Source organism: Pseudopipra pipra, chromosome 12, assembly GCF_036250125.1.
Source record: "Pseudopipra pipra isolate bDixPip1 chromosome 12, bDixPip1.hap1, whole genome shotgun sequence".
Lineage (NCBI taxonomy): Eukaryota > Metazoa > Chordata > Aves > Passeriformes > Pipridae > Pseudopipra > Pseudopipra pipra.
The window spans coordinates 2,237,501-2,253,496 of record NC_087560.1 but is presented as its reverse complement, the minus strand read 5'-3'; the positions used below and the strand labels follow the sequence as shown (position 1 = coordinate 2,253,496).

The 15,996-nt window shown below is 41.9% G+C and overlaps 1 protein-coding gene across 4 annotated transcripts in view; it reads right to left on the bottom strand.

Annotated features, from left to right (window-relative positions):
• TLN2 (talin 2) overlaps window positions 1-15,996 on the bottom strand; it is a 158,036-nt gene that overhangs the window by 45,098 nt on the left and 96,942 nt on the right. For all 4 annotated transcript variants that reach the window (XM_064668347.1, XM_064668348.1, XM_064668346.1 and 1 more), the window contains 10 exons: window positions 14,355-14,563; window positions 13,444-13,563; window positions 12,200-12,397; window positions 9,986-10,125; window positions 7,558-7,651; window positions 4,730-4,819; window positions 3,495-3,617; window positions 2,272-2,415; window positions 1,947-2,108; window positions 716-856 (listed from right to left, as the gene is read on the bottom strand). In XM_064668347.1, the coding sequence (XP_064524417.1) occupies window positions 716-856; window positions 1,947-2,108; window positions 2,272-2,415; window positions 3,495-3,617; window positions 4,730-4,819; window positions 7,558-7,651; window positions 9,986-10,125; window positions 12,200-12,397; window positions 13,444-13,563; window positions 14,355-14,563 (1,421 nt within the window). The remainder of the gene's footprint in view (window positions 1-715; window positions 857-1,946; window positions 2,109-2,271; window positions 2,416-3,494; window positions 3,618-4,729; window positions 4,820-7,557; window positions 7,652-9,985; window positions 10,126-12,199; window positions 12,398-13,443; window positions 13,564-14,354; window positions 14,564-15,996) is intronic.

Sequence of the window (15,996 nt, the reverse complement as noted above, 5' to 3'; positions counted from 1 at the left end):
GGTCATCATCTCTGTATCCATTTTACTGCTGGTACTCGTGGTAAACTCAGGTCCTGGAGGACACACCTACATTTCAATTATAGCCCCAAAGCTTTAAGACTGCAACAGTTACTGCATCATCTGATATTGCCATTGGGAACAGAGCCTGACAAAAGCAGGGAGCAGCACTTGGAGAGTCAGTAACAATACATGACCTCTAGCTTTTATGAAGCTTGAAGGATTTATTTTTTTATCTCTTTTCCTCACAGAAAAAGAACCTCAAAACCAACAAATCCTTTATTAGCCTTTTCAAATTCTACTATGCTGTAGTTACAGGGTTTGAGGATGGAGAACTTGTGGGTGAAAGAGGAAAAAAACCCCAGCGATGTCCCTTCAATCCTTTTCAGAACCAATTAGGTTTCATTTGTTAAAGCTGCTACTGAGGGAAATAGGATAATTTATTACTTCAATTTATTACTTTATCACATGGAAGAATCCAGCTACCAAGACATTGCAAGTCACCTGTGCTGTACTGCTTTGCTAACAGGAGACTTGCTCATCCTATTGGTGGAAAATTCAAGGTCAGATGTTAAAAAAAGACAGCAGAATGCCCTGAGAACACCCAGGAGCACAAGGAAACATTTTGAGGCCGGTCTTTACACTCACTCTCTCCCAGCACGGGATTAATTGAACATTTTCAGCTTTTGGAGGGTGGAAGTGCAGCATCCTGCCTTACCTCAGTGCTGATCTGGGCTGGTATGCTGACAAATTCTGGATTGGAGGCAAATGCTGTCAGGTTTTCCACAGCCTCTATCAGAGGGGCAGTGGCAATTCTGCACTTGTTACGGTTCTCTTCAGAGAAATCTCCATCCAGTGCCTGCAAAGGAAACCACCACTGAGCTCTGGCTGAAAGGGCTTCTCAGCAAAACTGAAGAAAGTTGGTCTAATTCTTCCCAGTTTTAAACTGCTGTGTGTTTATGACATTTGAAAGCTCCTCCACAAGCAGGGCTGATGCAAAGAATGTGATCTTTTAGGTGTGTGTTTCTTTTCTTCGCTGGTTATCGACCCTAAACTTTAAAATGTTGCTTTGCTTCATGAGACTGAATAAAGGTCTTTCTATCATTGCACTCCCACGACTCTCTCAAGTGGTGTCTCAGCACCTCATGCTCCAAAGGGGGAAGGGCTAAATTTCTACCTTTTTGTGGCTTGTGAAGGTGGTTGTTTCCTACAGACCTATTTTTAAATTTTTCATTGGTTTTTTTCTTTAAGCAAACCAGTAATTTATTGCTCTCATTTCCACACAAGTCACCCAATCTCTTTCACAATCTCATAGCAAACATTTCAGCTAATGAAATCAGATTAGATCTGCTAATGGCTTCCAGAAGGGTTTAGAATCTCAAGTCCTCTATGGCTTCACAAATGTTATTTCTCTTCCATGAAGAAAAACTACCTCTTGCCAAATTGCTGGCAGGTATCTGGAAAATAAAAGATTACTATTAACAGGAGACTATTACCAACATAAATGGCTTCTGTTTGGTTCTCAGTATTAATTATTTCCTTTTTTTTTCTCTTATATTTATGCTAATCTCCAGAAATTAAGTAACTTAACACCATTAAAATCCTTCACAGTCAGTTGTTTGTAGACTATTCTTATGGTGCAAGCTTATTAAACACATCAGTGCTGAAGGGTTTCATACTGGATAGGCCAGTTGCCTCTCCTAATATTAATATTAATATTAATATTGCCCAATTTTTCCATCTGGACTTCAGCAGCTTAGCACTGAACATGTTTTCCAGTTCAGGTCTTCAGAACCATAATTAGTGATTTTTTAAACCACGCACATCCAAGAAAGCGAGAAGATATTTCTCTCTGTTCTCATTCTGCCTCAACAGGAATTAAAAAACAAAAATCCCCAAAACCTAAGACCACAAAGGAAGAAGGAAGCACAATTAAGCAGGATTTGTACCTTGATGGTTTTGACCAGGTTAGCAGTGCTGTTGGCAACCTCCTTGGCAGACTGCACGAAGTGTCTCTTGGCCACAGGGTTGGCAGTTTTGGAGGAGGCGATGCGGCAGGCGTTGCACAGGGCAGAGGTGTGCTTGGCCACGATGGTGGCAGCTGATAACACCTGCAAAAACAGATGGCACAAAACAGGCAGAACGTCACAGGGGTGTCACAGCTGCCACGCTCCAGCTCTGCAGCGGTTTCAAACCAAAACCCCTTTGCTTGGACAAATACAGCCAAGTCAGGTGTCCTAACGGTGATGGTCTCGTGCCATCCTCTGGAATCACCTGGGATGGGCTGCTTGCTGGATCTACCAAATTCTGGCAAGCCATCTGGATCGCTTGATTGGCTCTGGCAAATTGGATTGGGTCAACAAGACCCTGCTGTCCAGCCTGGCTGTTTGGATCCGAGATACCAACCAGGTAAGCAGCCTAGAAATGGAGAAAAGAAGAAAACAATCCTAAGAAATTATGCTAAATCCATCTTGGATCTTTGATAAGCTTGATACGTGTCACAGCACATGGTGGTCAGAGGTTATTCAGAAATCATACTGTGAAGTACAATTACCATTTCTTTTTAGCAATAAATCCACTGAAACCACGCAAACTTAATCTTACCCTTGAAAAATTCATTTAGGCAAAACAAAACTGCCCACTGTTTAGACAGCTGGTAACCCTGGAAACATTCTTTTTCACTGGCATAGCCAATGGAGAGAGCCTTAAGGGTCACAAGTGTGGGCAAATGATTTCCTGTATTAGCCAGAATTAGAGGTGATGAGGGTTTTTGTCAGACCATACCTGCAGATTTCTTGTATCCCTTACAGATACAATTACCTGTCTCCTCAATATGGCAGTTAGGCAGTGCAGGGTCAGATGTGGAGGAGATTAAGTCCACACTGAGACATTCCATATTTGGGAAAATTAAGAAGAGGTTTTCAGCTGCAGAACATGATCCCCCCAGCCAAATCCTTCCCTTAGGAGGCTGTACCAGCTCTCTACAGTTCAGTTATCAGATCAGTGAAATCACAGCAACCAGATCCTAGTTTGTTGCAGCAGCTGAAGAATTTTGGTTATTCCAGAAGTATTTAAACAGTTGAAACAGGTTCCCTCTTAGTCCTAATGTCTGAAATCAGTAGTGCTCCTTAAGAAGTTTTACGAACTTGATTCATTAATTGTACCTGCAGCTGCTTTTTGTGCACTTCTCTATGATGCAACAGCTCTGAGCTTGAGCTGCAAACATGAATTCCATATGCTGCAGCTTGGCTTTATCCACAGCAGTTTCCTTCTTGATGTCATTTCCCTTCCTTATTGAATATGTATGTTATTGCACCTGCTCCTTCTGCAGAGTGCAGCAGTGTGTGCACAGTGTCTGTGGATCCACACAAGCACACCAGGTAGTGCAAGGTCATCATTTATTGACCACAAGGAAGTGAATCTCGGATTTACAACCCCAAAACATGAGCTTGCTAAAAAATGAAAACATATTTGCTTTACACAGCTCAGTAGCTTACCTGAGCTGCTGCCTCTGTGAGGCCACAAAGAGCCTTGGATGCAACTCCAACACATTCTCCGAAGACCAAAAGATCCCCAGTTTTTGCATTCTGGGAAATGCCAGCCATTGATTCTCCAAGGACCTCGGAAATGAAAAACAAAGATGATTCTCCAAGGACTTCAGAAATTAAAAAACAAAGTTATCTTCCAGACCTATCACTCAACAGCAAGTGAGCCAGTTCTGGCCCACAAACCTCTCGGACTTGGCTTCCTGAATTTTGAGCTAGTTAATGACCTCCCTGAACTGAGCACATTCCTCTGTGTGGTGTAAGGGATCAGACATGCAGACATGAGCACTGTTACAGCTCCAATGACTAGGAGGACACAGAACTAAGCCTCATTATTTTTGCTGTCATCCTCCAGTCACCCCAGCCCCCCTGGCAGTCGGGTGCACTTCACAGACTGCAGCCAGTCCTGCAGATGCTGTCAACACATCCAGCATCATCTTTGTCCCTAAATTCAGAAACTCTGTGTAAATGAAACTGCACCTGGACTGCTGGCACCATCTGACTGTCAGAATGCACATTAATTCCCACAGTGTGTCCCACTAATTCAGTTCACTTTGTTTTAGAATTCCAAGTCTGGTTTTCTGACTGCAGAGCATTAGACAGAAGATGACATGCACACCCGTCAGGCACTTCTTTTCTTCTTTCAGAGAAGGAAGGATCGAGACAATTCCAGCACATCAAATTAAAAGGACACCAAAAGCAGGCTTCAAAAGAAGACGTAAAGCACAGTAAAATTAAAAATAACTTCAGAGACTTCACACAGATTTTCGGATGTGCTGGAGTGTCTGGGCTGCTCAGACATTTCTCTGAGCTGTTGTGCACAGAATGATACAATGGTATTTCATTGCCAAGCCTCCCATTCATGCTTTGGGCCATTCTCACATAGCTGCAGCCAAAATATGTCACCAAAGTATGATGTGCTGTCTAATGCACAGGAGAGGAAGGGAGAGAGGAGAAACTTGAACAGCACTGCACAACAGTCACTTAATTAAAAATGTCTTACCGAGGTGACATGCCTTCTAAGTGACCAAAAACTGAAATCACCTCTCAGAGACCTATCTCAGGCTGAGGTTATCAAGGAATGCAGCACTGACTGCATCTCCAACATATTTGATATGCATGTGGAAACTTCTGAAAATTCAAACAGGCTTTACAATTGGCACAGAAGTGGGGAAAAAAGAACTTACCTTTGAGTTTTCCATGACACCCTCAATACAATCAAAATAGGAGAGATCACTCACAGGCTCATTGGGGTTGTCCAGCATCCCCTTAACTGTCTGAAGTTAACAAAAAAACCTCTGATTATTGACAGGGCCTGAAATACTGAGCTGGGAAGAACACAGACCACCACATCTGTCCTGCTTATAGCAGTGTAGTCTCACACATCTGTACAATCCTACCCTTCCACAGTGTCCCCACACACTGGTGCACCAGTGGATCTGCTGGTAACACAGGCTACTGTGGTTTGTGATGAGTGGTCAGCCAGAGATGCTCAGCTGACACAAGGCAATCTGGTTTTCTGTCAGCTGGCACCAGTCTAATGCATGTTTTCAGCACTATTTTAAATTTCATAAATGGAATTAAAATAGTGGTAGGAAAAATAGCTACCATTTGTTGAGCACTGTCTAGAAACACAAAGGGTTACCAAACTAAGTGCACATCCCCCAGAATGGCTCCTCCCTCTGTCAGAAAACTACATTGACTAGTTGGGTTTAATTCCTTTTTCTGAGGTGACTCTGAGTCCTGGAAATAACAATGTGACCCGAGTCACATATTCACTGAATGAAAGCAGTTAGGTAACAAAGCTTGTAAAAAGCTGGAAAAATGCAGGAGACTAATTCTTTTATTCATAAAAATACCTGCAGTAGGCCTTTTTTCAAGTTTGGAGGAACACTGTTTTTCTGCAAAATATCAGGCAGAAAAGACTTAATCTTGCCAGTAAAAGTAAAATCAGTTAAGTATAGAAAGATCCTAACAGCTGTAGCTGACATTTGCTTTCCACCTAAAGGAAATCAAGGCATGATTTTAAACACTTGGGCTCTTCTTGTAACACATTAAGATACACCTGCAGTGTTTTTAACAGCTCAACTATTGCTTTATAAAAGTCTTACAGCAATTAAAACAGAGAAAAATGTGATGTGAAGAAGTGGTATCCAGAAAACCATTCCCAGGGGCCTCTCCTGTCTCTCAGGTCTCACAGACATTGCAGCAACTCTTCACTGTTGTGGTCTATTAAATAACAATTTGAAAAGCAAACAAGGTCTCTGAGACAGAGGCCCTGAGAACACAAGGAAACAGAGCAGCAAAATACAAGCCAGCACAAACTCCCCACTGACACACATTTGTGTTACCTCTTTTCAGCTGAAATTTGGGGCAAGTTTAATCACCTCACTGGAGGTCAGACAGTAAGGTCCTCTCTAAACACAGTTTTCCAGAGTCTCCAGAGAAGACTACAGAGCATTCCAACAGTATCAAATCCAAGCTGAGACACACTCTTTCTACAGAAACAATGATTTGCAGTACTTAAGAAGCCTTGGGAAGACTAGGAATAGCAGGCAATGAAGTGGGGAAATGGAGGGAAGAGGTAAGAGTCTAATCATTGCAAAGAGAAATTGAAAGTTAAGACTTCTCCTAAAATTTGATAGGTTCCTCAGGTCACTTTGATGTGAGTCTCCAGTCAGATTTCAGGACTGTGTGATTTTGCCTGGGTTTCTCCTTTTCCAGAAATTAATCTAATTCCATACAAACAGGATTTTTTCACTAACTGTCCCTCTCTGGCTACTGTTTCCTGAAGTTCAAGATGCTACAGATCTTCCTTCTGCCCTTTGCAGGCTCTGCTCCCAATCCATGCCAGCACATGCAATTGTGTCCTATTGGCACAGAACCCTCTGCAAGGGCTTTTTGAGCCTGTTCTGCCCTGCATTTCTCCTCTAAGCTCTCAGTTTTCTGTGGCTCATTAGCTGGAAATCCTCACCTGTCACATCCCTGCTGTTTTGCAGATCTCTCCCCATTAGTCTTTCAGGAAGTCCTGAGAAACTTCATTCCCTCTGCTTGCTCCTTTACATTATGGCCCAATTTCCTGTTTCCTATTTCTATATTTTGGACTCTCCTTCTGACCAAGGAGAGAACACTTCCAAGCATAAGAAGCTGAGAATTCAGAAGTACAAAGCAGCTCCTAGGGGAACTCTACCAGCATTTTGGGATGATAACCATGGACTCAGATATTAAGAAAATTCACAATATCCTGGAATGCATTGCAATGACCTTTGCATCCTTTTGACACTAAGGGCTAGAAGTAAAAAGCTTAATGGTGTTTTATGCTCTCTACACAGGCCAGTCATCCCTTGATGTTCTGACCTTGACAGCACACATCAAACATTTCATTTAAATAAAAAGATCTTATTTTCTACTACTGTAAACAGCTGTGTCTGGGATCAGTGCAAAACCTTGGAATTAGGTCTTTCAGCTGACCCACTATTTAGCCAGTGAAACCTTTCACTCATGAACAAGAGCATCCCTTGTGAGAGCCTGTACTGACACACACGTGGCATCAGTTTGGCTGTGACAATGCAGAAATGAGGCATCAAAAATCTACACTAAGAAATGTCAAGGTAAAAGAGGGTAAGAAAACATCAGCCTCAAGTGGGATGTCAGTACCAACATCCTGTAAGTGGAAAAATCGAGACACTGCAGCCCCTTCCAGCGCTCTGCTGGTGCTGGAAATGTCCATCTCGTCATGATCCTTCCTTCAGTCACAGCAGGTGTGAATAATAAGGACCAAATTGTGCCTTTGGAGGGCAGGAAAGAGGAGATGGGGACAGAGCAGCAAATTCCATTGGGGCCAAAACTACAAGATGTTCACACAGGTTCTGCTCTTACCTCGTATGCAATTAAACCCCTGCCACAGACAGCAAGGGAAAAGATAGTGACAGCAGTGGATCAGACAAAGAACACAAGGGAAACAAACCCTTGGGGTCCACTTTTATTCACAAGAACTTTTGAAATATAGTAATACCTCCAGTTCTCTGAGTGCATTGTCACATTCCTTCTGGCCGGGAGCCTGCTGGGTGCACAGTGTGATGAGCTGGTTTATACTCTCAGTCACAGCTCTGGGGAGATGAGAAGGGAAAAAAGGTGTATTTTAAAATTAAACTATTCCTCTTAGTAAAACTTTTGTATCATTAACTGCATAAAGACATAAAACTGGGGTCTTTTACTACATCTCTTCAGTGTTTGGGGCTTAACTGTATGTTATAGAGCTCAGCTAGAGAACTCTTCTTTAACAAGCTTCACAGGAACAAAAACGTTATTTTTCTCTCACCACACCTTTTTATCAGACCATTAAATTAGCTGGTAACTAACAGCTTAAAAGAACTACTTCATCAAAAGTAGGATTTTCCTAGTGCATAACTTGTCCTTCCTGAAGATCCCAAAGGCTGCAACACAGTGTTGTGGTTTTTCTCAGGTCTCCACATGGATTTACTGGATGTTTTTGGCCTGTTGTGCAGCTACACAGAGCTTCAAGAATGAGCTATGTTTCATTTCAGTTCTATTTCAGAAACTGCACCGAATTTGACAGCATTTTTCTACAGAAACAGGAAGCTACAGATGCTTTTTGTATTGTTTCATTTTGTAGATAGTCTGGGTTTTGTCTCAAGTGTCCTGAGTCTTGTCTGGCACACTGTATTACACACACATAATCCTGTTATATATTTCTATGCTCTGTTACCAAATTGGTTTTTTTTTCTCTTTAACTAATAATTGACATTCTCCCTTAGGTTTATATTCACAGAGAACAAGGTGTGCAGAAGAATTATGTTTCCATGGGAGTTCACACCTCTTGAACACAGGCTGACACACAAAACAGTCACTATTGGTCTTCCTGATGAATGCTCTGATAATAAGCAAAATTCATTATGACTGCATTCATTTTGGACTCACAACCAGGAAAGCAGCTTCTAGAAGAAGGGAAAATGAGTGAAATTGTAGTGCATGGAGAATATGTTTTCCTCTGGCCTTGAAAACTGAATGGCATTTGCATTATTTTCCCTTTCAGAAACAGGCACTTGATAACATATTGATAACATGATTACCTAGATGGATGGCTACAGAAGGAAACAGGATGTGCTTATTACATATATTATATTTATGTTAAATTCCAAGACAGTGAGACTGTCAGAGGAAGCCAAGAAAAACTCCTTCACTAGGAAGACAAAGCTACAGAAAAAGTTTGAGTGTCTACTACAGCTGGAGCAAAGGGGGGAGAGAAAAAAAACCAAACCCCCAAAAACCCCAAGAAGATTAATCACAGTACCACAGATGATAAGAGAAAAATGAGAGGCCATCTTATAATAAGGAAGCTGAGCCTCTTTTTTCATTTTTCATGAAGAAAGAGAAAGCAGAAGTATTTGACCCTGACCATATCATAGCAGGGAAAGAAAAAAGAGCCCTGGCAAGCTTGTCACAAGCTGCCCCAGAGGGTCTGAGAGGGGAAATACAGTGTCTCCTTAGCATCCTAAACTGAGAATTGGTGCAGTATTTACTCCACAGGGTTACCTGATGCATGAAAAGCCTTATGCACACAGGCACACGTGGACACACAGAGCATCTACAGGCTCTGCATGGCTCATCTGCCTTGTTCTAGCACTTGCTTCCAGAGGGAATTCCAGCCTGGCAGGAACCAACAACCACCTGGGTTTCCCTTAACTTCCTCTACACTCCAAGCAGGAATGTTCCAGCCTAAGGCAGAAATCTGTGGCAGTAACAAGAGCTCATGCAGCTCCTTCCCTTTGATTATCTACAATTTTCCTAGATGCTATTTATTTCCAGGGAGACAAGGTGGATGTCAGAATTTTTACTTAAAAAAAACCCAACAACCAACCAACCAAAAAACTGACAAACAAATATGACAAACTAAAGTAGCATAAATTCTTTAGGAGATCCTTTACCAAAAGAGTGGATTCATAATCCTTAAAGTAAGGGTATCCTGCACCAAATAAATCAAATAAATGTAGCATCTAACCCTTTCAAGCATTCCTGTTCATGCACATGTGCACACTGTTAGTGATAGGTAGCTTCAACATGATTTTTAGCATGTTCTATAAAAGAATATTATTCAATTTCTTTTGTTTCAGGGATTGAGAGGCTTTCTGTTAGCTACTGCCTTATCAGAACACAGATGGGGAAAAAACAGTAGGGAAAATACACTGGTTGCTTTCAAAAACCAGGCCAAATCTTCAACTGCTGGTTCTTATTTCCACTGAGGGTAACAAGTTATGCCACTGAAGGAACTACTCCAACATAAGCAACTTTAATTTAAATAGGACTGCAGGTCCAGCCACTCAGTTAACTGTCAAGAGCAGAAGAATATTTAAGCACAATATAAATATCACAGAGAAAAGCAAATATCTCAGGAAAACCTAAAGAAAGCAACACATCCTTACCTTGCTGCTGCTGCCAAGAGGTTCTTGGCATTAGGAGCTCCAGGATCAACAGAGAGAGACTTGGCAGCCAGTAACAGCTTGCTGGAAGCCATAGAGATGCTCTTGAGGTTACCTATGACTTGAATCTGGTCCTCTTTAGTCTGGAAAGCCACAGCAGCATAACATCAAGTGCAGAAATTGCAACAATGTGCTAAAACCATATTTGGAAACCCAGTTTGTTCATCCACCTGAAACCACTGGCACACGTGAGCCCAGAGAAGGGGATGGACCAAAGCCTCTGTTCACCCCAACAGGTGCCTCCAGCTTCGCTCACATCACAGAGAAACAAACCCATATAACAAATAGCCTGGTTTCTAACAATGGCTGTATTCAAAATGAGCAATGGAGAAACTTTACTACTTGTTGGACAATGCTTTTGTTGTCGAGACTCTCGTGTGTCTCTGCCTGGCACAACTGCTGCACATTATTCAGGCAGCGTACACTCTGTGTTCCAGCATCCTCTGTGTCCCCCACAGGCTCTCCAGCAACTAACTGGGATTACTCTCACAAAAATATCTCTCCAGAAAGTCCTCTATCCCAAGAAAACAAGTTTCTACAAGCCCACTTCGGTCAACATGCTGACTAGGATGTTCTATTCCTTATTTTAAGCTGTTGCTTGAAAAGGGAAACCTGCATATAAATATGCAGAGAAGTACTGCACTTTCACAGCAAACAGCTGTGATTAGACTCTTCTGTCAATAATCATTAGAAGTGAATCCATTCTTTCTAACATTGTCTTCAAGGTTTTATGTAAAGATGTTGCATATTACTCAGCTGATGTGAATAGCTTCTACTTTATATTTACTACATTCTGCTTCCTCCCTAACCCTACATTTTGCTAGGCATCCAAAATACTGCTATGGCATCTCTTCAGGCCAAATAACTAGACACAGGCACAAGGCATTCTCTTTTGAGAGATCACCCATCACTAACTAAGATGGTTATCATCCTCTATGGCAGCAGGATAAGCAAATTCCCAAGGGCCACAGAGTCACCAACAGTTGGAATTCTCATTTCAAGCAGCCATTTAGAGCATCATTTCTACCTTTGCCATCACTGAATTGCCTCAGACAAAACATTCTAACAGTCAATGAGGTCCACAGCTAAAGGGACAGGCAGGTACCCGACTCCTGCTCAGTCTCAGAGCAGCAGCTGGATTTGGATCCTAACTCACTTCACAGATCTGGAACCCAAATGATTAAGTTCTGATGGAGAATAACCAGCAGTCAGTGTCTGACCTCTCTACTGAGCTCTATTTACACAGCATCTGCTCTCGAGACACTTCATAAGTGACCTCAAAGGACTGAGACACCCCAGACCTTCTGGCAGTTTTCCTTTGGCAATCGTTTCCTACCTTTGCAAGGTCCTTCTGCTAACTCAGGCAAAACTGTCTGCACATCCTTTTTTCTGCAAGTCCTCCTATCTCTCCTGATACGGGATCCTTTTTTATTTGCTGACATTTGTTGTGCTAAACCACTGTCAAATGACCAGTTAGTGCAATTCAGCCCAACTATACCCAGTAAGATAAAATGAAGCACCCAGACTACCAGGAACAATCTGGGCAACATGGGACAACATTCCTGACTGTCACCGAGTTCATCAGAATAGAATCTGCCAGATTTTAAATCACTGAACACAAGACCAAGTGCTTGCTGTCAGAGCCATGGCCCTCTTCAAATGTTTGCTCCACTCTGTAGCAGGCCCACAGCACCACAGAGGGATATCAATGTGTCTTTTCCTCCCTCTACTTAAAGCATTTCAAAAGTAGCAAAGATTTTGAACAAATTTTGAACAGTGTTCACATAAATTATGTTCCAGAAGAGAAGCAACCCCTTCCATAAGCTTGGAGAGGTTCAGCACACCTTTGTACCTTCAGATAGTACAGCTCAAATTAGTTACCTGCCCAAACTAGACAGGAGTACAAAGTCATATTTCTGACTGGACACAGGAACAAACACCAGTATCCTGGGGAAAATGCAAATGCTGAGTTCACTTCCCTCCAGATAACCAGTCAGGGGTGACTGCTTCCTAACAAACATCTCCTGTCATATCAGGACAGGCTCACACCAGCAGGCTGTGCTGCTACATGACCAATAAATACACTGCACTGCAAGTTGCTGTGCCCAAGATAACCCTTGGTCTCCAGTAGCACAAGTAGCATGGTCAAGAACTTACTTGTGCCTGGCCAGCCATTTCAATACCAGCATCAAGAAACTCATCAAAATCATCACTGAATTTTCCAGAGGCTGCAGCCAGTTCCCCACTTTGGCCCCGTGTGGCATGGACAACTTCTCCTGCTGACTGATTGAGGTCTGCTGCTGCCTGGTTCAGCTCACTCTGAGCTTCCTGAAATGACTTGGAACTTGGAGGGAGCTGTAAGAGACCGAGTTGTGTGGTTTAGTGTCTGTCACGTCTTCATGGCTGTAAAGTTCAACACAGATTAAGAACACAAAATGCAATGGAGAAGGGAGCTTTATATACAAGCTGCAACTGAACCCTGACACTGAACTGCTGCTGACTCAGTTCTGGATGCAGACATGGGACTCTGGGACAGCTGTCAACCAGAAATCTGTCCAACAACTTTAGTCCTGGTGCTTCTCTCAAGGGACAGACAAGTCTGTAAGATTTTCAAGGGACAGAGACAACAATGACTATGTTATAGTTCAACTACAAAATTCAAAGTGATGAACTCAGTGGCTAAAATTGGAGAATTTTGGTCTCCAAGTCAACATTCACTTCCATCAACAAGATTTTCACAATACCACACAAGTATTGGCAGCTCTTCAGAATGACACTGAGCCCTCTTTAATAAACCAGGTTTGGTAAAAAAACCCTGGTTTTACCAAAAGGCATTGTACAAATATATCAAAATACAATTCCTCCTTCATTCACAGGATTGCAAGGTCACTGTTAGGAGTAAAAAAAAAAAAAAGGCTGTTCAAATCATATAACCTTCTGGCAAATTACCAGTGCAAAAAGGATTTTTTTGACACAGATACAGTTAAACATAAATATAACAATTCTAGTCTTGCACAAAATGACCAAACACTTCTTGATAGATCACAATGCTCCTTCAACTGAACTGATCACTTCCAGGCAGGAGAGGGACTATAATTTTCTACTTTTCATATTCTTCAAAATGTTAAGTCATAGTTGGCATTTTCAAAAAAACCCCTATTACCGATCTCTGGCAACAATTTCAGTATTGCCTTCACAAGTCACAGACACATTTCACCTTTCCCATAAAACCAGAACAGCATTTCAGTCAAAGGAGCAGCTGCTTAAAGGTGCATAAACTTAAACAGAGCTTACATGAAGCACACTTAAGGCACATTTACTAAATAGTGATTTGACACATGAGGAACCCAGATCTGCTCTTCAGTTCTCTGAAATTCATTTCCATGTTAAAAGCATCTCACCGAATCCACAAGGAGCTTCTTGCTGGACTCCCCAATACTTTTTAAGGCCACATCCACATCCTTTTGTCCAGGCAGGCAGTTCACACAGTTATTCAAGGAGTGAGACACTGCTTTTGCCACCTACAACACACAGGTAAACACATTCACAATTAAGAGGTCACTGATAGGAGGCACAGCCTCTATTCCACAGCCAGCAATTCCTACGTGTTCAGACTCTCACAAGACCATTTTTGGGGCTTGTGACTTCCTTGGTTTGCTGACCTGTAGTCCTGCAGCAATTGTTATTTATGCTCACCCACTTGATAGGATAATGTTGGCAGGGCAGCTCCTCAACTGCTCCTGGCATCTGGGATAAAGGCAGGTAAGGGAATGCCCCTGAAGTTCCCTATAGGGAACTGCTAATTACAGAAATTCTCAGCATGCTTCTTTTTACAAAGTCCCAATTAAAACAGAAGTCTCTTAATGAGAAATGATTTACAATGCAGGCCAACTATAGAACTTTTCAAATCAGTAGAAAAAGAACTTGGCACTCCCTAATGCCTTCAAAAGGAGTGGTGCCACATCTGTAGGAAACATGCACTCACTTTTTGAATGTAACATGAATATAGATCCTTTATTTGATAATGATCAGTTTGATGGCTGTTAATTTTTGCAGTCAAGCAGTCTGCTCACATATGTTGTGAATAAAAGCATTTAGCTGCATCTTTGCTTATTTTTCTAAAAGATGACTAAAATAGCACACTTCAGACCATCTCCATTGTTTAACACACACACCATCTGAGAGCTGAAAGGAACAGAAAGCTGACATTCCTTGCAGCCTGATTTTCTGTTGTTCTCTCCCTTATTTAATGCTGCATTCACAGTAAATTCGCTGGGTGACAATTCACGGAGCTGCTCCAGCTGGAACTCACCTGGGCTAATCTCTGCTGACTGTCTGCATCCCCCGGGGCAGCCAGGGCCTGCTTGGCCTCCTGGATCAGCATAGCAGAGCCTTCCATGACATCCCTTGCTGAATCCAGCATTGCATGTGCTGCCACGGGGTCGGTAGTTGAAGCTGCAACCCCTCGTGCTGCCTGAGCCAAAGTCTTCAAAGCCTGAGCAGTTTCTCTGGCAGCAACTCCTGTGTTGAGATTTCACCAAGGATTCCATTAGTACCCTTAAAGACAATCCTTGCATTTTATGGCATGAATTTGCAGGCAGTGATCCCATTGCAAAATAACATTGCAAATGCAATTTGAAAGAAAATCTTCAAACATGAACACATTTGAAATACACAGCAGCATCTGCTTAGAGAAATGCCTGCAGCAAAGCCATAAAATAAATATCAAAGACCAAAGACCATGTTGTGGGCACAGCTCCATACCAGTGATTAAACCTTAGCAAAGCACTGAAAAAGAAGAAAATCTGTAACATGTAGGTGAGGAAAAACTCCCACTCTAAGCTGTGGGGGAGAGTGATTGTCTGCAAGAATGGTGCACACAAGTTCAGAGCCACGGCATCTCTGCCCCTTTTGAAAATCCAGCTTTGGATTTTTTAGAGAATAAACACGACAATAGTTTAAGTTCAAGCAATTAAAAAAGAGATCATTTGCAATGGTACAACTTGATATAACTTTACATCACCATGAATACAAGCATGTAAAAATAACTGCATGAAGTCACAGAAAGGATGCCACGAAATTAGTTTCTGTGGTGTGTTAGGCCAACATTGAAGGATATCCATCAACTCCAGGACTAATAATGGTCTCATTCTTCTATTTTTGAAATTTTTGAAAAGGAACTCATTGCTTTGTAGTGTTTCCTACAACTTGATAATAAGAGATCTACTAGATTCAACCATTCATTATCAGCTGTACTGATACATCTGAACTCCTCTGCCAGATACCCTGTGCTAACTTCTACAGAACTGTGTGACAGAATCATGAGCCATCTTAATGCAATTACATCTGCTTCAGATGGAAGTAACTAGAAGTTATGGAGCCCTGATGTAATTATATCCAGTGAAGTGGTAATTGCCACAATGCATTTAATCAGTAATATTAGCAAAAAAAAAAAATAAAACCTTACAGTAGCATTTGTATCAACAGCTTTAATTTCTTACAGATATAAGGACACAGAACATTTTAACATCTAAGAACAAACTTTTGTCCCTCCTGCAGGAGTGTTTTTCTTTTTAAATGCTTTTGGTTTCTAAAAAGGACAGGTGAAAACCAAACTGCAGAATCCACGTGCCCACATTCCCTGTTGGCTTTGCCTCAAACTATGCAAAAGTGATCCATGAATCAGAGACCAGCTACATTATACATGGAAACTGGGAACACCCAGTAAGAGGGGCAGTTCTGAACATCACCAAGCTATCCCAGCTGTGTTTGCATCCTGTTGCTTCAAAACATATCCAAAGGACCCTTTAAACCTCCTGAAAGGACAGAGCAACATCTCCAGTGGCACTGACCTTTACACTGCAACACATGTGAGTTCTGCCCTTCACAGAGTTTCAGTGGCACATATTTACCAAAACAACAGATGTCCCAATCTGTGATGATTAGAGACAGAG